Source organism: Crocodylus porosus, unplaced genomic scaffold (genome assembly GCF_001723895.1).
Source record: "Crocodylus porosus isolate Cpor-Errol unplaced genomic scaffold, CroPor_comp1, whole genome shotgun sequence".
Lineage (NCBI taxonomy): Eukaryota > Metazoa > Chordata > Crocodylia > Crocodylidae > Crocodylus > Crocodylus porosus.
This window is the reverse complement of record NW_017728907.1, coordinates 27,396,133-27,418,251: the sequence shown is the minus strand read 5'-3', so window position 1 is coordinate 27,418,251 and position 22,119 is coordinate 27,396,133. Positions and strand designations below refer to the sequence as shown.

Genomic DNA, 22,119 nt, shown 5'->3' with positions numbered 1-22,119 from the left:
TTAAATGAATTATAGTTAATTGTCTTTACACTGTGTGCTATTAACTATTTAAGTGCTGCCCCAACCAACTGTTCATGTATAGGCAACATTTTGGCTTTCCTAGTTTCACAGCACAAAGGACATTTGGCTCTTTTTCCTGGCACAGAGGAAATCCTTAGTAGGCTTGTAGCTAGCAGTCTGCCTTGTCCATCATTTTTAGCGCAAAGAATGGGCATGCTGGAAGAAAGAATGTCCAGTATCTAGTAACAATTCCTAGCTGGCAGATAGTGCATGTTAGGCCGGTTTCAAAACTGTTTTACTCTGCACCTGAGATCTGGATTCAGCTCCCTGATAGCCCACTTTCCCTACACAAGGAGCATATCTATGTGAGAAGTTTACTGCACAGCTGACTAATTAGTATGCAGTAAACATCTTGACATCTATATGTGCAACTCTGTTAAGCTGGAGTAAACAAATTTACTCTGCATCAGGATAGTACTTGTAAATTCTAGTACTATTCTGCTTCAGAGTAAAAAACTTTACAGCAGTGGATGTGTAGATGCTGCCTGGCTGGCTGAGACTGCTTCATTGTGGGGATTACCTGCCAGCTTAGGCCCATGGTGAAGTTCCCTTGTGCCTCAGCCATCCCTCCCACAGCACATTATGCTGATGGAACAGCCCTGAGTGGGCAGGCTGACCCTTGGGCATGAGCAATGGATGCCACCTTAGTCAGGCAGGGTACATGCCTCCCTGTGACCATTTTCACTGCCTGGAGGGGTCCCCCCACAGTAGATCTCAATACCCAAGGGGAAGGTCCCCTGTGGCAGTTGATTGCTGCAGCTGCTTCCAGGAGTGGCTGTGGCCACTTCTGGGAGTGGCTGCAGTAATCAGCCGGTGCTTGCTGCTGGGGGCACTGGCACTCCCACCTGCCCCTCCTGCCCATTGCCTAAGTGGCAAGCGCAACAGATCAGGGGGTGCACTGGTGGTCTCAGGGGGTACGCGTGCATCCCCATGCATCCCCTACATGTCACTAATGCCCTTGGGTCCCCTGTCAGCAAGGGATACTCTGTCCAGGCTCCACGTGCTGCACCTGAATCAACTGCGGAGCTTATTGCTCCTCAGCACACCATTTGAACAGAGCACCTGGGAGAAATTAACTTTGGAGCAATTAGCTCCACAGTTTATTCAGTTACTGTAATTGCATGTGTAGATGCACCCAGGTAAAAGTTAGATACAGCAGCAAATATGGTTCCTAAATTCCTCAGTGAACTGTCTTGCAATAGAACTTGTAAATAAATGACTGATGCTGAGATTCAGCATGAAATACAAGAGGTTTCTTTAGAAAAGGCAAGGATTTTTGTGGCTGTTATATTCTATTGGACCAACTGCATGTTTGGAATAGGCTGGGTGCGGATAAACATATCACTTAGACGTCTTTAAATGTAGTTTAAAATGCAAGGAACCAGGTGTACAAGCTAGTTTACAATGGTTTAAAGCTCCTGAAACTTTTCAAAAGTTTGCCAGGATAATCATATATTATTTTGAATTGGTTCTCTGTGAACCAGTTCAATGTTATGCGCAGATGCCAAGATTTCTATAAATAGTATCCTTTCAGTCCTTCAGGCATTGCACACTGCACTACTTTTTACCCTCCCATTCCTTACTTCAACCACCACATGGCAACTTACTTCTCTGGAAACCAACCAGAACTCTACTGATCCAACTTCTATTGCCTGCCTTTGATTGCAGTGTCCCTCACTCTGGGAGTAGCTCCCCGCTGCTTTTAAAAAGCTGGTCAGTTTTCTTCTACTGGTGATGACTGACCAGAGATTGCCACCCTTATTTGGGGTGGCAAGTGGGTAGATTTGTGTGGGAGGAAAGAAGAGGGCTACCTGGATTCTGTATGCCTAGGGGCTAAGGGCTCTTGGAGGACTACCCAAGGACTCTACTGCCACCCCTGGAAGGAAAATTTAACAGCTCTCTAGAAGTCGCAGGGAGCTACTCCTAGCCCACAGGCACATAGAAACAGGGGTCTAGGCAGCCACTCCTGCACCTAGCCACCCCTAGTTCAAATAATTCTGGAATACACTGAACTCTGGTCAGATATAAACTGATGAGTGGCTTGAGGAAAAGTGCTCTTTAAAAGCCATGGAAGCTCTGAAGTACCCAGTCCCCTAGGAACCCAGAAGCAGGGTTCCAGGCAGCTCCTGCATCCTACCCACACACCTAAATATTCTCAGTCAGGTTATCAGCACACACATTTCAATAAAGTACAGAAGTGGGCCTTTAATGTACTCAATGGCAGTGCAGACCGGGAGCAGAAACTTGCAATTTGGCTAAGTACTTACTGCACCTTCTGGTGGTTTCACAGCACTACAATGCCTAAAAGAACCCTTAGCAGTGTACATGCAGACACCTCTGACCTGGGGCCAGTTGTGAGATGGTTTCCAATAAGTGACATTTTTGGAACAGTTCACATGTTATGTCTATCCATACCCTTTGACAAGCTTTCAGAGATAACTTACTCTTCTTTAGTTCTGAGAAAAAAGGCACAGTGAAATTTTTAAAATAGTTTACAGAGATGTGGAACTGGAGGACAAAATAGTTCCCAGGGGTAATAGGCAAGCACATCACAGATAAAAAGATAGCTTGATTAGTGGAAGATCAAGGCCTTTCAAAAGCAAGGGGGATTGTTACCACCTGTAGTATGAAGACAGATTGTGAGAAGAAAGATTATTCAAAGTCAGGCGGATTATAATATGCCAAGAAATCAATATCAGTGTTCAGTCCTTGACACCTAGTGTCTAGAATTTTTGTTCCTGGGCTTGCCTTTTAATGGTGTTTTGTAAATTTCCCTTGAGCACAATAGTGAGGTCAGAAAGCAAGTAGTAGTTCATTCATCTGCATGTGTCGGTGTGTCTCTGTCCATAATCTTTTTTCCTGCAATCATTCATGCTAGTGCATAATTTTAATCTACTTTCACCCATGTAGTTTGCATGAAGGCATTTGATGCACTGGATGAAATATACCACATTTTGGGATAGTCATGTGTAGGATTCATGGATTCTGATTGGATTCTAGTGGACAATGTTGATTGTTGTAGCAGTGGAGATGCATCTATTGTTAATGCATCTCCAGGTCAAGCATCTACTGTTAAGGGAAAGCAGTGCCCCAGTAGATGTTCGTTGAACATCGGGGAGTTTGTTTCTGATGATGAGCTGGGTAAGCCTAATGGGTTGTTTGAAAGCCAGGAGTGGTAGGGCTTGTCTTTCTTAAGTATAGGTTATAATTGATGTGGCTTCTCGTTATTTAAAGTGTGGGGTGGTAGGTGTGCAGATATGGGGCAGAGGTGCTCTTTTTGTATTGTAGCAAGTTTTTACCAGGTATGTAGGTGCCTCTTGAATTCATGGCATATTATAACAACACTGAATGGTAGCTGATGAACACCTATACACATGACAAACCTCTGCTCTGATGTGTGCTAATTAGCAGACATCACAGCAGACTTGATTAACTGAGTTTTCTGCATGTCTGCCAAAGAGAGCTAATTAGCTTCAGCAGCCTCCACATCATGTGTATTCAGCATTCCCATGTTTCAAAATGGCAGCGGGGACACTTTAATTAAAGCTCATTGAACAAGCTTTAATTAAAGCACCTCTGACGCCATTTTGAAGTGTGGCATGCTGAATACACATGATGTTGTGGCTGCTTGCGAGCCACTCTAATTAAAGCACCCCTCCTCCGCCCAATAGCACTTGTATAGAAGCCTGACATGTCCATTTGTGTATGTAAACCATCTCATTATGTCCTCTTTCACATTTTCAAAATGTTCTTGAGGTGTTCAGGTGAAAGAAAAAAGAAAGAGTGCCAAAAGAGGGGGAAAAAAGAAAACTGTTGAACAGGTAGGAATTCAGATCTTAAAATAAAAATATCATGAGTTTGAAAAAAATGAACAATCAAATTAATTTATAACAATGGGCAAGGAAGGAATTGTACTCTATGGTCAGAATGGTATGGACTGTAGGGGTTCTGCCTTCCTCTGCAATGGCAGGGTCATGGCCCTCTTCCTTGGATCTCTTAAATGAATTTTTAAAAAACATGCAACAGCAGGACACTGGCCAACTCCCCCTGCTTTACTTCAGGCAGCTTAGGATACTATGCTTTGTGGTGTGCAATAGGGTTGCATGTGTAGTTTTAGTAACAGATCAAACAAAGATTTTATTTGGACGGTTTGGATACAGATGATCTTGCCTCAGGCAAGAGATTGGAGAAGTTGACCTCCAGAAGTCCCTTCCAGCCCTACTTTTCTAGGATTTTATGATCAAAACAGATCCTAAAAAAACACCAGAAAAGCAACTATTTCTGAGAACACATTAGAAAAGTGCAGTAAACAGTACTAAAATTTGGTAATAAAATGGTAAATAAATTTGCATTCTAAAACAGTGCAGCTGGATGCGAAGTTTTAATCAAAACTAAAATCTGACAAAATGTTTCAAAGCATATTTACCCACATTGTGTTTAATAATGTTAAGTCTTGTTTGGTCTTATGTGTTGTACAAAAATGTCATTTGGTTTAATTCATTTTTAATTTTTACAATATTGTAAATAAAAAGAGAGTGAGGCATGTACACTAGACACATATTCAATAGGAATGTACTGAAGTGTGAAAAATAATATTCTTGAATAAGAAATATTCACTTCTGTACCGTAGCAATTTTATGTGTGGTTGCCTTGCAATTACTTACAGGAGCACCCTTTTCTCCTGCTGGACCTGGGGGACCCTGGGGACCTGGGCGACCTGGCAGACCAATTGGACCAGCAGTACCTGCTGTTCCACGTTCACCTGGTGAACCCTGGAAAAAAAGAAAATTGTAGTTAGATGAGAATTCTTCTGTAACTCATTTAAACTTATAGTGTTCTTCACATTCCAAGTTCAGACTTTCAGTTTTCAATGGGACTCTGTGCAGATGGATTATTTTAAAGTTAAATTCCCACCAGTAATGCAGTTTCATAGTTTCTGGTCAGAGTGCTTCATAGTCCAAGTTTTTAGACTTTTATGTTGTTGTTGTTCTTTTTAACTGATTTGAGTGTGCAATAGGACCAAGCAGAGTTCAGTGGACACAACTCAATTCCATATGGGCCTAAAAGTTTGACTATAATTGGGCATGTCTACACACGCATTACTATGCTTTTCCTAAGAAGCATTAAATTTAGTACCTCCAGTGTGAGGGCAGCCTAATACACAGTACTGAAAGCTCATGAATTTAAAGTGATCCTTAGGCTAGGGACATATATTCAAAAAACCTGAACCTGAATTGATTCAATCTTTTCAGTTTAATCTAACTTGGCTAGGCTGAATCAGTCTGTAACTGTACAGACATCCCCTATGGACTGAAAAAATGCAGGCATATGTCTGCAGTGGCTCCGACCAGAAGCCAGGGGCCACTAGAACAACCCTCCCCTATCTTCCACAATGCTGAGCTGAGTGTGGCATGGCCAGGCCTTGGCAGGATGTTCTGATTAGGGAGGGGTTCCCACCCCCACCCTTGCTAGTCAGCAAGGGCCAGCAGGGATTTACACATTTACTTACACAGAAGGGAATTACACAGGGAGAATTTATGAGCCCATCAGCAAAACAAAAGAATCTCTTATTAGTTGAAGCTCTTCTTGAACAACTTTTTCCAAGGTGGGACATTACCAGCTATCTGTTGATTAGCTCCAAAGAGCCCTATGCCAACTCTGCTCTGTCTGCCTTTGTCCTGTCTCCCACAGCATGGGCTGTAGCCAGCATGTGGTATGCTAACTAATGCTGAGAGGTGTCTATGTAAGGCAGAGGGGAGGGGAGAATCCCTGCTGAAGCAGAGAGTGGTGAAGGGGAGGAGGGAAGCAGAAGGGAGCCAGGCAGACACCCTGTTCCGGCAGTCTCTGCCAGAGCTGCAGCCAGGAAGCAGAGAGGAGGGGCCAGGCCTGCTGGGCTGGAGCACATAACAGAGTCCTGCCTAGTACAACAAAGCATCTAGGATTCTGGAGGATTCTGATTTAACATAAACTAGGAAAGGGTATGGGACAGACAGTGCATAAACCAGTTTGAGCCAAATCAGTTAAGTTTGATACTACATTCAGCCAGGTTTATCTCAAACTGGTTTCAGCCATTTTGAAACCTGTTCTGTTACAGGTTTAAAGCAGTTTCTGATCACTTAAACCAGTTTATGTGTTATATCTGTCCCTAGCCTTAATGCATACTAGCTTATTTTACTGTGTATTAGCATAATTGCATGGTTTTTTTCCATGACATTTTAATGCATGGTAAAATAGGCTCCTGTGCATTAAAGTAGCACTTGCCTACTAAAGAGAAAAACTGCTTGAAGCAGGGAGTAGTGAGGGGAAGGGGGAAAACAGGAGGAAGCCAGGCAGATACCCTGTTCCTGCAGTCTCTGATGGAGCTGCAGCCAGGAAGTAGAGGGGAGGGGCATGCCTACTAAAGAGAAAAACTGACAACCATTCTGAAGCATTCTGAGTCAGAAGTAGTAGAAGACTGTCTAAATGTGATATCATCAGCATTTTCACACACTTTACTTTAAAATGAGAATGACTGCTTTTTTTTACTTGTTTTTTTAAGCAGTAATTCAAATCATAAATCCCAGAATGTATATAGATCTGTTCCACTACGTACTTGCTTTTTAAATAGTTCTCTAAAATCTTTTAGTGGAGAAATGGAATCCATCAAACTAGCCCTACAGTTCTTATCCACGGGATGATTCTAGCTTACCATTTGCTTTACAAATTACTAAAATAAACTTAATAATAAAAAATGGTAATTTTTTAATGGTAACTGGCAAGAAGTGCAGACTCAAAGACCGAATGTTGTTTTTTTGATCCTCCAAAAATCAGGTAATGCTGTAGATAGCCTGTTTAAATGCAAGATTTAATCCATGGTATGTACTTCATTCCTAAGTACTCTGCCCAACACAATGGATATATGTTCTTATTCAGTAAGATCGCATGCAGTAGACTCAGAGTGCTTTCAGTAAAGCTCTGTTGAAAGAGCTAATCCTAAATTCCCAATCTTTGGTTTTATACCCCTTCCATTAACAGACCTTATTGCATTTTGCTTATGCTTGTATGGATTTGCCAAAAAAGGACACTGTTTCACCATATGGTTCAGAATCTTGGGGTAGGGGAAGTTGTTTATTTTCTTATGTATGGAGGCTTATTATGTAGATAAAAGAATATTTACAACATTATTGCATTATATTGTGAAGTCTACAGATTTCAGAAATCAGCCTACCATTACTAATGAAGGTTTTGGTCATGTATCATCATTGTATTGAAGCAGAACACACCAATGGGAAGGGCAGCAGTTTGTCATCCAGAGCTGCCACCACTGCTGGTGGTGCCCAAGATGGGCTCAGGCCAAAGCAGCCAGGCTGGAGCTGGGCAAGAGCAGATGTGGGGCAGTGTGGTGGGCAGGCACTAGGATGAAGGCAGGTGCCAGAGGATGCAGGCATTGTGGGGCAAGTAGCTGGAGGGGCAAAGAATCTGGTTTTTAGGGGAGTTGACTTAATTTCAGAGTTAGCTTAGGTCATTAAAAAAATTAGCAAAGTACTCCTACTTTGACTAGGGGTAGAATAACTGCTCTTGTGAAATTCTTCCCAGTTCTATATGACTATGAGTCTATGCCCTTTCTGCAGGTTGTGATAGTCTCAAACCAATGGGGGAAAGACTCCATCCCCATAGTAACTAATTATTTAGTCTCATCAGGTTACAAATTTTGTTCACTGATAGCCAGTGTAAAACAAAATCTTGTCTGGCCCCTGTTTCAGGCCTCTAGTATTATGATGGACAACCTTGCAAATTAAGGGGTGAACAGAAGTGACTCAATTCTGTGCTTTATCTTGCCATCCTTATCCAGGTGACTTTGAAGGTAGTGTCACAGTGGTGTTACTCCTGAAGGAATAGGTCACTCAGCATGGCTAACAGTGGCAAACTGGACCCATATAGAAGAAAACATCTTAGAATCTCAGGAGAGCAATCCAAGTAGTAGCTAGATTAATCCTCCCTTAATATTAATAATATAGAAAAATTTGAATATTCAGGGTAGGAAAACATTCTCCAGCTATAATTTCCATTCCTTAATGTTCTATGACATACCACAGCACTTTCTCTATATTACATATGGGAGGTGAGATTATCATTGACTTGAAAGTGTTTTAAGCCACTGCAAAGGTACCAAATTGAAAAGATAAGAAGAGGTATTGCAGGAAGAAAAAAACCACAAAACCCTTCAGCAGTACTCATCAAAAGTGAAGGATCTCAATTACATAAGAGAAAGAGGGCATAAAGATGTTGTAGAAGTGTAGATATAAACATTTAGAGGCCGAGGTAAGATTCTATAACTTTTTGGTTTTCAGTAAATCTATATACACCCAATCAATAATTTGTCATTTACAAACTTCAGCCTGAAGCTTATCTTCCATGAAAGTGTTCCAAGTGAGGTACAAGCTTCCTGACATTTCTATAGTCTCATTTTAATGCACTGTCAAAGAAGAGATTCACAAGAACAGAAAGAATCTTCCTGGTCACAAAAGTTAGCTTCTGCTATTCTTCATGCTATTACTAGCTACCTTTGAGCACAAGTCAATAAGTCCCAATTCAATTGCATTTAAAAATGACCAGCCAGACTTGGGGAGTGAGGCTAACCAGCTACTGCTGCTGCTAAATGCCCTGCAGTTCACATATATTTATCTCAATGAGAGTTGTTAGGTGATCAGTTCTTTTTGAAGGTCTGAAAGATGTTGACGTCAAAATAAGTATTTAGGAGCCTAACTGTAGGCTTCTTGCTGTAAAAGATTTGAGCTGTAGGTTCTGGAAACACTTTTATTTTGAGACAACAGCAAAAGATGGAATTCATTACACCTACATGCAGCCTGTAAATGTGGGGTAAGGGCATGGACTCCCTACCCAAGATCCCAGTACAAGATTGCTACCAACTTTTTCTCTCTGACATTTCACTTTATCAGATGAAGTAGGACCCCCCTCTGAACCACTGTTTGGAATGTAAGGGCCAGTGGGTTCATGTAAATGTGTTTTTGCAGGCTTTCTGTCATTGTACCTCCCTGCTCTGACCTAAGCAAGACCGAGCATTTTGACCCCATCAGGAGAAAGAGGGGGTGCACTGGGACCCTAGGATCAAACTTTTTGCCAGTTTGGGGGCCAAAAAGAAAGTTTTTCTTCTGGCAAGAGCTGTATGGGGGTTTTGGCCTTCCCATATAACATACGGCATGGGCCTCTTCCTAGGATTATTTTAACAATATTGTAGTCTAAGAAATCTCTTGCTGTTGAAATGGCCAAAATAGCTTCCTTGTCTCTCTTGCTCTTTGCCTACTGCATATTTTAAGAGTTTTTTTTGTGTGGTATGTATGCTTAGCTTGAGTAGATGATTTTGTGCTGATCATTCACCTTCTGGATTAATATTTGTCTAGCAATGCAGGGTCCCCCATATTGCTCTGTTTCTATGATATGAGGCTGCTTCCCATCCCATACTCCTATGGTATGATCCAATTTATTGTATTGTTTCTGCAGCACCTCAGCTTAAAAGGTCAGATGAGCACACAGGTCTCTTTGGGTATTCAAATGTATGAACTCCAGGTACCTATAGCCTTTCCATTCCTCTCATCATCTTCTCTAACTCTAAAGGCTTGTATATAAAATAGTTTCCTTAATCCTACATATCACTTTTTAGCTATCTTAAAATCCCTTTTTGAAACCCATGTCCTTGATCTTTCCTTTCCTTATGATTTGTTCACTCTTGCCCAATGGAAAATATGTCCTAAGTTTTCTTGTTATCTCTTTTTATATAGGAGTATAAACTCATTACTGCCTGTATTCCTTGTAACTTTTTCTTGTAACTATTATGTATTTATAGCACTTGTGTATGTTTTGGAGGAATAACAATACTTTTAAGTAACATACTGAACAAATTCATAACAGTCTGCATTATCAGGCGGAAGCAGCATGTGCTAGCTAGTTCTGGCGATGAGGTAAATAAATAGCTCGTAACCTGATTTCTTTCAAGCTAATGAAGAATGAAAGGATAACATTCTATGCTTGTGTCTCATGTGGAACCACACTGGAAACAAGGACACACACTCCTGCCTATATTAGAGTTTCCTGATAAACTTAAAGCAGGCAGAATCTCACAGTCCTCCCACAGAACTTCCTGGTCCAATCCTACATAGTTCTCCCAGAAATAGAAGCTTGCAGGACAGCTTTATTTCAGCCTGCTTTGTTTCTCCAAATTCCTCACCTTTGTTAATTATTTACAATATCTAGGAACTCAATGATTTGGTTATTTTAAATGTTAAAATTTTGAGTTTCTTTATTATCTTTACCTAAAAGAGACAGGTGCTTCAAAAAAGGGTAGGGCATTTCTATAATTCAACATTTCTCTGATCTGTTTACCATAACATGGATAATTAATTACAGTTAATCAATTAACATTAATTGCTGGTCACCTTTACAGACAGTATACACAGTAGAAGTTGCAGGTGGATATCAGGTGAGTGATTAACATTTGTTTCAACTACAGGAAACCCTCGCTATTCGCGGGTTCAGGATTTGCAGTTTCAAATATTCGTGAATGCCAAACCCGCACTGTAATACACTTAAAGGAACTCCTCAGGAGCTCTGCGCATGCTGCTGCTGTGCTCCCCCTGCTGCTGCCATACTCTTGCCATCACCAGTGCAACCATGCCCTCCCCCAGATGCCAGGGGCACTGCGTTCATGAATGCAGTGCCTTATTTGCGGATTTTGCCATTCGCAGGGGATATGAGAATGTATTCCTCATGAATGCCGAGGGTCTCCTGTATTCATTTGGGCTAGAACACCTAAGTACTGTAAGGTAATAGTGTGTCTTCTGTGCTGAAGAAGACACAATCCTTGTGTTCAGACTCTTGAGATCAGAGAGGTTGTTTCAGTCTGTTTGCCTGTCAAACAGCTTGGCTTGGCTTTAACAGTTATTTTTGTGGGGAGGGGGTCAGGGTCTCTCCCTGCTTCTGCCACCAAACATATATAAAGTTTATATAGGGGTCCAGAGGAGGGACACTTGTATGGTCAAGGGGTAGTGGGGAGGTTCTACGAGGAGAGGCTAAAGGGCCTAAACCTACTCAGCCTCTACAAGAGAAGGCTGAGAGGGGATCTGGTTGCCGTTTATAAACTCACCAGGGGAGCCAATGGAAATTGGGTGAGACTCTGTTCCCCCAGGCACCACCCGGGGGTTACTAGGAATAACAGCCAAACTGCTAGAAAGAAGGTTCAGGCTGGACATCAGGAGACATTACTTTACAGTTAGGGCTGTTGGGCTCTGGAATGGGCTCTGAAAGGCTGCAAGAAAAAGCAGTAACATTGCCTGCCTGGTGTTTTTTGTTTACTGGAATATATATATATGTTCTTCAGTACCATAATAGTAAAATCACATTTAACATGAGATGCAAGAAACATTCCAGTAAACAAAAAACACCAAGCCGGCAACGTTAGTATCTGGACCACGCATGCCTGATCTTATGACCAAATAAAATATATATTTTGAACACTAACTGGGAGAGTGCCTATATATATAGATCTCACTCTCCCATGTATATAGGCACTCTCCCAGTGAGTTCCTATTATGATGTGTTGTTCAGATGCACCATAATTAATACTTCTCTGCCTCAATAAAATTACAATCGAAGACCTAGCAAAGGAAGCTGAAAATTACCATTAATGTACCAACACTTTCCTTCCTGATGACACAGTAGCCAAGAATGAATTCAACAATTTTACTGCTAATTATTCCAAACACCTAGAAATTCCAAACCCAACAGTTTTTCTATTAGGGTTTTCTAAATATGTTCTGTTTTTATACATTACAAGCCTCTATTGTCCATATTATCAAAATGCATACACTTTCAGTTTCTCTATTACAAGGTTCTCAAACAAGAACTATTATACCTGTTGGGATGTTCATGTTATTCACTATCATGCTAGCTGAAGTTTTTTTCAGGGACTTCCTAAAATTTTCTTTGTTTCCCACAGAATCAAAGCTATCACTAAAGAAAAGTTTAATTTTTCACTGAAAGCTCAGTTTCTTTAATATTGTCAAATGTATGCCTTGGTATATCTGCCACAATATCATTCACTAAGCTTATTTAACATACTTCTGAAAATGAGATTAAAGTGTAATTTATTACTGACATTTGTTATATAAAGTTAATTATATAGTGAACTGCACAGACTTAAAGTGAAAATTGTAAAACATTTTCTCAAAGTTATCACCACAATATTTGTTTGTTTTGGGGTTTTGTTTTGTTTTTTTACATGGTTGGTATGTAAGTGGTAGTACAAGATTTAAAAACAAACAATTGTATGGCCCCTCACAACAGATTGTCAGAAAACTGGGGGAAAATATTAACCTTTTTTTTTCTCTTTAATCACTGTATTTTTCTGGTGGCTATATATTTTATTATGTGAAAATGAAGAGAAGTTTAGACATACGTTTACGACTGCTTAACTGACCAGGCTAAACATTCAGAAAGATGAAGCAAACTTCAATTTAAAAACCACAATCATCTCTGCTATGGTTATACAGGTCAATAATATGAATACACTGCAGTGGCACAAAAAGGATTTAGGCTATGGACAGACATTTTAGTTTTCTACTCTCCCAGGAGAAACCATGGGTATACAGATATTCAGGATTTTTCTCCGCTCCTCCCCTCAGAAAAAAAAAAAAAGGCTGTTCCAGGAGAAAAAAAAACTGGAAACAACCAGGGTTAGCGCTCTCCCAGGAGAGTTACTTCTGGGAGAACAAATATTTGTACATATTCTCTTCTGAAAGAAGCCCCAGTACAGCACAGTCCTCCAGTATCTCACTCCATGGTATCTTACTCCTCCAGTATCTCACCCTTTCTTTTAAAGATGTTTGGCAATACTCAGAAATAATTCACTGTTTTACTTGATATTAGTATGAGTTTCAGTTATTTCACTACCTTCGCATTCCTTACATGTATAGGTCCATTAAATACTTATTGATTTCAATAGTTTAGGTTAGCTTGCTGATTTCAACAGGCTCTGTTGATGAAAACAAAACTATATGAAAAGAATGAAAATGGACGTTAATATTTATTTTAGTTTCTTACAATTGGTCCAGGTGGGCCTTGTGGGCCTTCTCCTCCTTTTAAACCAGCTGGGCCCTAAAAAAAAGGAGAGAAGCATGTTACGCTGAGAAAAATGAAGCAGCTTCACATCATAACATATTTAATAGGAAGGATTTTAAAAACTTAAGGGGAAATGACTTAATATATTAGCACCATTGGATGAACAGCAGTTGAAATCTGGCCCTTCTGGGTGTTCATTTGCTGCTCTCCATGGACTTTATTTTCTGACCAGAGTGAAAAACTTACTGTAAAGAAAGGCTTACTAGATTATCCTCTTGGATTCTATGCAAATACTGTTTGCCATAGTTCTCATCTGTGTCTATACAGTACCTGAGCTCCTGGAAGGCCTCTTTCTCCTGGAAAACCACGAAGACCTGCTGGCCCATCTTTTCCAGAGATGCCTTGAGGACCTGGATCACCCTGTGAAAGTGTATTACATGGTAATAAATGAGGAAGTTTGAAAATAAAAATGTATTAACTCTTGTGTAATAACATGCCAAATTCTGGTTAAATGAATGACAAATAATATCCATCCACCTAATTAATCAACCCTTCCATCCAGGTACTCCACAGTCCCCTAAACTTAATTTATGAGTATCTTAAATTTATACCTAAGTTACATTAACTTGACTTGAGTACAAATGTACCTGTGGCCCCATAGTACAACAATAAATATGTGGCCATATGTAAACCACTATCTTCCCCAACTGTTGGCTCAACCCTACTCTAAGTGAAGCCAACAGAAAATTTTCCCTTCTTCATTGGGAGCAGGAGCAGTACTAAATGAGGGCCTTTAATTTTGGCAAGCTGCTAAGATATGCTCATTTGTGGGAAATCTTGTTCTATTCTATATCTGGTAAGGACATAAAAAGTATATCTTTGCAAGCCCATTTATCCCATATATCACCTCTGCAACCCACTTTCAAAAAGCAATATAATACCTTAGCGCCTTCCTTCCCTGCAGCACCTGGAAGGCCTTGCTCACCCGGTGGGCCTGGAGGACCTGGGTGACCTCTTTCACCAATTGGGCCAGTCTCACCAGTAGGACCCTAAGCACAATAATAACACTTCAGTCATCTTGAGCAATTTTAATACTTTTTTTTTTTTTTATTGGTTAATCCCTAATCTTCTCCCACAACAATTTTTTTTTCAAGGGGCTCCCAGTGTCTGTTATGGAGCACCATTGCCATTAGATAGCATGAATTCCTCATCTTCACCTGCAGGCAAAGTTGCCTTGTGAAATATTCTCATCTTATAACAAATCTCAGAACATATCCTTTCTGTGGATATATCTGTGCATCTTCCACAAAGTAAAATCCTGACCCTGCTCCACAGTTACTGAAGGCCCCAAACTCAGCATTGCTCAGATATTGGGACAGCTTACAGAAAGCAAATGGAAGCCTGATAAAGCAATGTGCCATTGGAAGCAACTCAAATGAGTAACCCAAAATAAGAAATACAAATAAAACCTTGTTAGTTTTTAATTAACCAATACATCTCACCCATAAATCTCACCAAAAAACCCAACAGATTAACATACAGGTTTCCCTCAATTTATGCGGGTTCTTTATATGCAAATTCATTCTTATGCAATGAGTATATTTAGACCCATAATGTGTTATATGAGAGGTAAATTCACTCTTATGCAATCAGCATAGATCCCCTCCCCCCAACCCAAGCAGGTAAGTCTGTGGGGGGAGGAGAAAGGGCTGTGGCCCCACTCACCCCAGCCCTGGCTGCAGCAGCCTCAAGAGCAGCTGACACCAGCTGCCTGCACAAGAGCACAGTGCAACGCAGGAGCAGAGATGAGATGGGTGGGGACAAGTGGAGCATGGTGCATCCCAGAGACTGCAGGCAGCTGGCACTGGCCACTCCCTGGGCTGTTGCAGCTGGGGCTGGGGTGAGAGTCACTCTATTCTCTTTGCTTTTCTGTCTTGTCCAGCCCTGGAAGCGGCACCCCTCTCCCCACCCCTTCCCTACTTCCAGCCTCCCTCCCTCCCTGCCATGGGAACCTATCCCTATTTGTTATGTTGCAAAGTGGGTTTGCTTTATGCAAATTTGATTTATGCAACATTCTCCGGGAACGCATGTACAGCATAAATCGAGGGAAACCTTTACTTTCATCTCTTAAGAGAAGGCCAAATAGTACATTTTTTCTTTCTAAAACTGGTTGAAATATAGGGTCTTGTTATGCATTCTTAACTTCTGAAAACTCCCACTTCTCACTTATGTAAATAACAAACTCATACATAGTGAGGAGCCAGTCCTAGTGTTTTATTTTTTATAGAGTTGCTTGGCAATTGCTAAATTTGCTATACGTAAACTGGTAGTGCTACAAGTAACAAGATGATGAAAAAAGGTTCTATATAACACTATGTAAACTAGATATAAAACAATCTGCAAGCATTATTGTATAATTAGATATATATTAGAATCTATACCTGGGGTCCAACAACACCACCTGGGCCTGGAGGACCAGTTTTTCCTTGAAAACCCTGAAAATGTAAAATAACATATTTATAGAAAGACACACTGAGGTACAGAGGAAGCAAAATCATTCCAATGAGGAGGCGAAATATGAGATCTTTGTAGGGGATCATCCTCTTCAAGAATTAATACTGAGATGTCTATTATTCCTGTGTATACTTCAATGTGAAATAGTGATAAATCTTTCCAAAAGGTATCATTTCCAATCATTCTGAAGTCTGCATCTATGGTTGTGAAGGAATTCCACTCAGTTTCACAGATCTCTGTCAGTTAAATTGATTAGGTGATTCTGAATGCGTAAGTGATACTGCTGAGACTCAGCTAAAATACATATTTTTACACATATTCATCATGAAACACAAAGCCAAACTTGACAATGCTTATATAAAGAAAGGCACAGAGGGGATTGGGGAGAAAAGAAAAAAGAGAAAATTGAATGAAACAGAGATTCAGAAGTGCTACATGCTTGCATTTTTTAATTGAGCTTGGAAGTAAAGGCTGAATGTGATAAAAGGAGTGTGAAAGAACTTGAAATGACAGAAATCAAAAGGAGAATGTATATTAATGTTAATATTGTTGGGACAATTTTTCAGAAAGTGCTGTATTTTGCTGCATTTCCAGTTCCTTCTCAAGAGCTGTATAAGTAGTTAGAAAATTCTCTGGTATCTTCACTTTATTTGTCCAAAGGTTTATTGGTGCCATTTAGGCTCAGAATAGAATAGATTCATCCCTGGACAAGCTGAGCTTCCATTTGTCCCAGAAGAGAACTATACTGGGCCTGGCATGGACAAATATCACCCTTTTAAATCAGGGTTTAGTGAGCAGGCTGAATGTACTGCCATGTTTCTGCTATTGATTCCATGATGAAATCATAGGGTGACCATTCAGACATGTTTTGAAATGTCCTGGGGTAAACTGTTAGTACTTCTTAACCCGTAAGTCTTTTTAGGACATATGCCAAGACAATGAATATGGGCATCTGAATGAGCACTTGGACCTGGAATAACCTGGTATATCCTGGGGCAAATTTGATGTCTGTTTGTAGACTTAGAAACAACTCAGCAATGGAAGAGATTCATAGCTACACAACCTAAGGACAATGCAGTCTTTGCCTCACCATGCAGAGGTTCTAACATAGTACCCACTATCGGCATCAGGACTCTGTGTCCTTCATCCCTCTCTCTTTTCCTTCTACTATGTATCCATAAGAAATCCAGATACAATCTGATGCAATACTAGTTGTGGCTTTTGGGGCTTATATAGAAGTGCTGCGTGTGTAAGAAGAGAAAGGAGTGCTGAACTCTAGCCATAGTCACTGAAAATCCCTTGAAAACTACTACTATTCACAGTTTTAAGAACAGTGCGTTCACTAGCATTTAACTATTCCATCAAGCATGTATATAAGCAAACAGAGCATACTCTCATCTGATTTTTGCAACAATTCCTTAAAGCTGAATAAATTGTAGAGAAGAAGAAAATACTAGTTGAAAACAGCAAGGCAAAATGGTTAATTTCTACAGAAAATGGAAAATACTAAACTGGAGAGGTGCCGGCTAATTTGACTACTTATGGACCTGATGCCTCCTTATTAGCATCAGATGACTTCAGCAAAACTTAGAAGTCACTTCCAAGGAGATGAATATTATTTTTTTCTTGACTCTAGATTTGTCATTTATTTAGAATATTAGTTTAACAGGAAAAATTGAAATCTTTAGAAATCCAGTATAAATGATAGAAAGAGTCTAAAATATTTCTCATTAAAATGTGGATTCCCCCCTGAGCCTAATTCCATAATATGGATTTGAACATAGCTCTCACTAAAATTAACAGATGCCTAAGGAAGGATCATAACTTTTGCTTCTTAGGGCCTGATTCACCATTATAATGCTATGTTTCCTTTAGTAGACAATGGCTTTTCAAGAAGATAGATTTTTTTTTCAGTGAGTACCAACAGCAACCAGAAAAAAAACATTTCTGGTTAGTATTTCCTTTCAAAACTGGCATAAAAGCACTTCCCAGATACAGTAAGGATTGTAAAATGAGGCCATAGTGTTGGAGACTATAACTGGTTACACAGATGGAATTGTTGCACTACTTGATATTGCACTCTTCTGTTTTTAAGGGAAGAGCAGAAATTGTCCCTGTAATTTGTCAAAGAGGATTCCCCAGACTAGTGATTTGCCTTCAGCAGCCTCAAAATAGCTTCCAGAATTTTGAAGCTGGAGTCTAAAAGGCCTTTTGCACATTGACAATTACTACACTTTACTGTATTGGTTCATTCAAATCTTTATCCAAATCCTAAGAATTATATACAAATCTCTCTGGCTTGAATCTACAATGGTAGATTCCTTATCCAATTCCAGTTTAAATGATTTTTTTTTTCCAACTAAATCTCCATGTTTTATTCCATTAGTCTTCAGGAGTGTTGCAACTTAAATGCAATGCCCTTCTGGAATGTATCACTTGCCTAAATAGATGTCCTTCCAGCAAGAAATCCCAAACAATTCTGCCTTCCTGGTCCTATCAGTCTTGATTCCATTTTGCTAAATTGTTAGGTTTCAAGTTTTATTCTGCCTCATTACATGGCACTTGATGACAAAGGGAAATACTATGTTGTTTCTGACAGATCTTCTTCAAAGTATTATGCTGCCTCTAACTGTATTGTATTCTTATGCTCAGTGTGATGCTAATAATAGGGCAAAAGAAGAAATAATCTTATCCTTAATTAGAGAGATAAATCATGTTGTCAGATGTGGCTTTTTAGTGTTGCACGAAGAAATACAAGTATGTACCAAAAACATCATCTTTCCCTTGATTCCTACGATTTTAGTCAGAAAGCAGCCATCCATTTCTTCTTCCTGTCTTTTTCTTTCTAAAAATCACAATGAACTCAGCAGATGAACAACAGCTTTGAACAGCAGAATCAAGTTACTTACAGTTTCACCCCGCTGCCCTGGGTGTCCGGGCAAGCCATCTTTTCCAGGTGGCCCCTGAAATAAAAAAAAAAAAAAAAGAAATAAAAATAGATTCCTTAGTTATTTCTGGTTCTGGAAAGAGTGCACCATTTAGGCCCAATAATATCTCTGACTTTTTAAAATATGCTTTCAGGACAGCATTCAGGACAGCTTTAGGACAGCACTCAGGACTGATTTGATCGCTTTTTGATATGTTTTTTCAATATTTTAGTTTTCTGTTCACTCTGTAATTTGGAGGAAAATTATTTATGTAATTGTGGTGTGTGTGTGTGTACGCGCGTGCAGATGTGTAACATTTCTAAATTCACACCAAGTCTCTATATTTGCAATCTCATTTCCTGTTCCTAAACCATAAATTAAAGCAAGCTGTTTTAAAGATAAGCTTTATTGAGAAGTTTTTCCCTTGGCAGAGTTCAGCATAAGGAGAATCAAAAATGGCAAAATGATTTTAAATGCACACATATTGTGATAAAGAAATCAAAGGTTTTTTTCCTTTAACTCTTATTCTTTCTAAGCAGAACCAAACTCTAGCATCAGCATCATTAGGGAAATGCATCCTTAGCATATGAATTTACCTGCCCTGGACAAGGTGTGAAGTTTAAATTAGTTTTTGGTCTCTCCTGGGCAAACATTATACTGTGCTTGTGTAGGGTTACCGTATTTCCAATTCCAAAAAAGAGGACATCTGTCGCACGCGAGGCGGGGAAGTATATGACTGTGAGGGGCAGTGATACGTTGGTGCCCTGGCCCTGCCCATTCCATTGCCCCTCAATCCCAAGCCAAAGCCCCCCCCACAGCCCTGCTCCTGCCCCTCACTTCCGACCCAGGGACTCCTGGCTCTGACAGGGACGCTCACTCCTAACCCACAGCCCCCCATCTTTACTGGTGCCCCTCAATCCCGACTTGCAGCCCCCTGCCCTGCACTTTGGACCCACAGACCCCAGCTCCTCACTTCCAAACCATAGCCCCCTGCTTCCTCTCCTGGCTGCCACCCCCCCCACCCCCCTCAAACTTTTTCCCACAGTGGGCTGCAACCTACAACTCAGCCTCCTCCACAAGTTGCAGTCCCAGACCCCATGGTGATCAGATGCTGCTGCAAGAGGAATAGATAGAAAAAGGTGGGTGCTAGGATCCTGGGTGTGCTTTCTCTGCTGAGGCAGAGAAACTAAACTGAACTTGATAGTCACTAGGACACTGGAGACATCTCCTCTGCAGCCTGGCAGACTCACAGTTCACTACTGTACCCCAGCACCTGGACAGCTTCTCCCAGCACCAGTGGTAACCCACCCCCATCACACAGCTGAGTTGACCAAAATTCTGGACATTTGACCATATTTAACCTCCCCACTTCCCCAGATGAAGATCGGAGGATCCAAAAAAGGACATGTTCAGGAAAACCCAAATGTATGGCAACCCTATGCATGTGGGATGCAAAGGATAAAGAAAAATAATGTGTGTAAGATTCCACTGCCCTTGCAACTACTACCTAGGGAAGATAACTGGAGTGGGGGTGTGCAACCTTTCTGACACAACATTTTCCACAGCAAAGAACTTAAGGAAGTTATTATGTTACGATAGCAGGGAAGGCTGGGATGCTAGAGTTGGTGTACAGGTTGTTGGGACCTCTTTGTGTGTTATCAAGACTTTGGACTGCAATCTTGTTCCACAGAACAGGTGGGAAAAATTCTTTCAGAGTCACGTAAAGTAGACATCCATCCATCCTCTGTTCTCTCCCAGGAGTATTAGAATAGGACAACCTACTTCTGGTTTCAGTGGAACTAAAAACAGAGTAAATTTCTATGGATCAAATGTATGATACCATGACAAAGCAGGCACTACCTTTTGAAACAATAAAAAATAAGCCAGATCAGTAGACTTACTTTCCATCAGGAATAGGCTCTTAAATTAATATTGTATCCAGCAAGTAAAATATTTTAAGTTAATGTAGACATTTATTAGGTGAAATGTAACAGAAGGAGAGAGAACATATGGGTGATTCTGTTCCACCTTGCTCAGATCCCTAAAAAACTGTTAATACAAAATATATGTAGGTCTTCCTCTCCCTTACTGCTTTTTTTGTAATCTTAAGGGTAAAATGATGCTGTCTTACAAAACTGGGTGCATTAACAAATTTTCAGAGACTTGAGCAGGGTGGAATAGAATTGCACTTAAGCAGCTAAGTCCACTCATGCACCTAATAGGAGGAACACAATTTTGCCAAGTGTGTATGCCTCCTTGGTGCATATGCATTCAGAATGAGTTTTGAAGAGCTAATTATGGGAAGTGATTTTATGTAAATGAGTTTTCAAGCTCATACTCTGCTGTTTCTAGCATTTCATTTGTCTTCCTTACATGCAGTACTTTAAAAAAAAATGTTCAATCAGATGAGCTTTAAGGATGAATCCAATGCAGCAAACATCGTGTATTATTAAGTGGTGGTTAGAGTGCATGCAAATAGATAAGGTACTTTTTTTTACTTTTTATAAACATAACCAAAAAAAAAAAAATCTGCCCTCTATGAACCTGGAAAGACTTAAATGACAAGTCACAACAGAATGAACACTGCATTCTAATAGATTGGTAATCTGCATTTTAAAAAGAAGTATGTAAAGGGTGGATGGATATACATGACAGACTCCAGCAGCTTGGGGGGGGAGACTCTCTCTAATAAACAAGCTGATAATTTACATTTTAATGTATCCCTGAGTATATATTTCCATTAGTAGCAGAAAATGTTCATTCTCTGGATCATGGTGTATGAATAAGAGGTCTAGCTAGGTGCCTGATGAATCTGCTATACAGAGTCCTGAGACCATCACACCAAGACCTTTGACTCGTATGGCTAGGCAACAATACGCAGGAGTGGAGGCTACCTAAGACCTACCAACCCCACTTTAGACGACTGAAACAGAATCTCAAGGCCAGATTTAGTCCAGACATTTCGTGCTTCCATGGTTGCAACTTCTGCCACAAAGCAATAGGTAAGAATTGCTGCTCACTGCCTAACCCCTCAGTGAGGGTGCATTTCTGTTAGGGTGATGCCACCTAGTCTCTCTCCAACTAAGGAGTACCCACAAGGCAATGGGCCTAGGATTTTGAGACTCCATATACTCTCATTAATTTGGAGTTTGCAGTGTTGTAGTATTTTCCAGAAATTACCCCACCACACAGACCCGCCACATTACCACCAGGCTTTCCAGTCTAATGAAGTTTACTGTCATACTCAGGACTAATTTATATTAAATGCAATATAAAAAAATCCTAAATATAAACTAAAATATTTATATGATACATTCTCAGATACTTCTGTCTACAATGGGAGTCCTTTGTTCTTTCCTTTCCTGCTAACAAAATATGTGCTGAAAAGAGAAAAAAAATACATATACATATATATAAAAAAATACATATACATACATACATACACATACATATAGCACATATATATATATATATATATACACACACACACTCATATACATACACA

The 22,119-nt window shown here is 40.2% G+C and overlaps 1 protein-coding gene across 2 annotated transcripts in view; it reads right to left on the bottom strand.

The window, feature by feature from the left end:
* Window positions 1-22,119, bottom strand: part of COL11A1 (collagen type XI alpha 1 chain) — a 255,815-nt gene that overhangs the window by 83,337 nt on the left and 150,359 nt on the right. For both annotated transcript variants that reach the window (XM_019531004.1, XM_019531003.1), the window contains exons 37-42: window positions 18,597-18,650; window positions 15,615-15,668; window positions 14,115-14,222; window positions 13,504-13,593; window positions 13,156-13,209; window positions 4,725-4,832 (exon numbers count right to left, since the gene is read on the bottom strand). In XM_019531004.1, coding sequence (XP_019386549.1) covers window positions 4,725-4,832; window positions 13,156-13,209; window positions 13,504-13,593; window positions 14,115-14,222; window positions 15,615-15,668; window positions 18,597-18,650 — 468 coding nt within the window. The remainder of the gene's footprint in view (window positions 1-4,724; window positions 4,833-13,155; window positions 13,210-13,503; window positions 13,594-14,114; window positions 14,223-15,614; window positions 15,669-18,596; window positions 18,651-22,119) is intronic.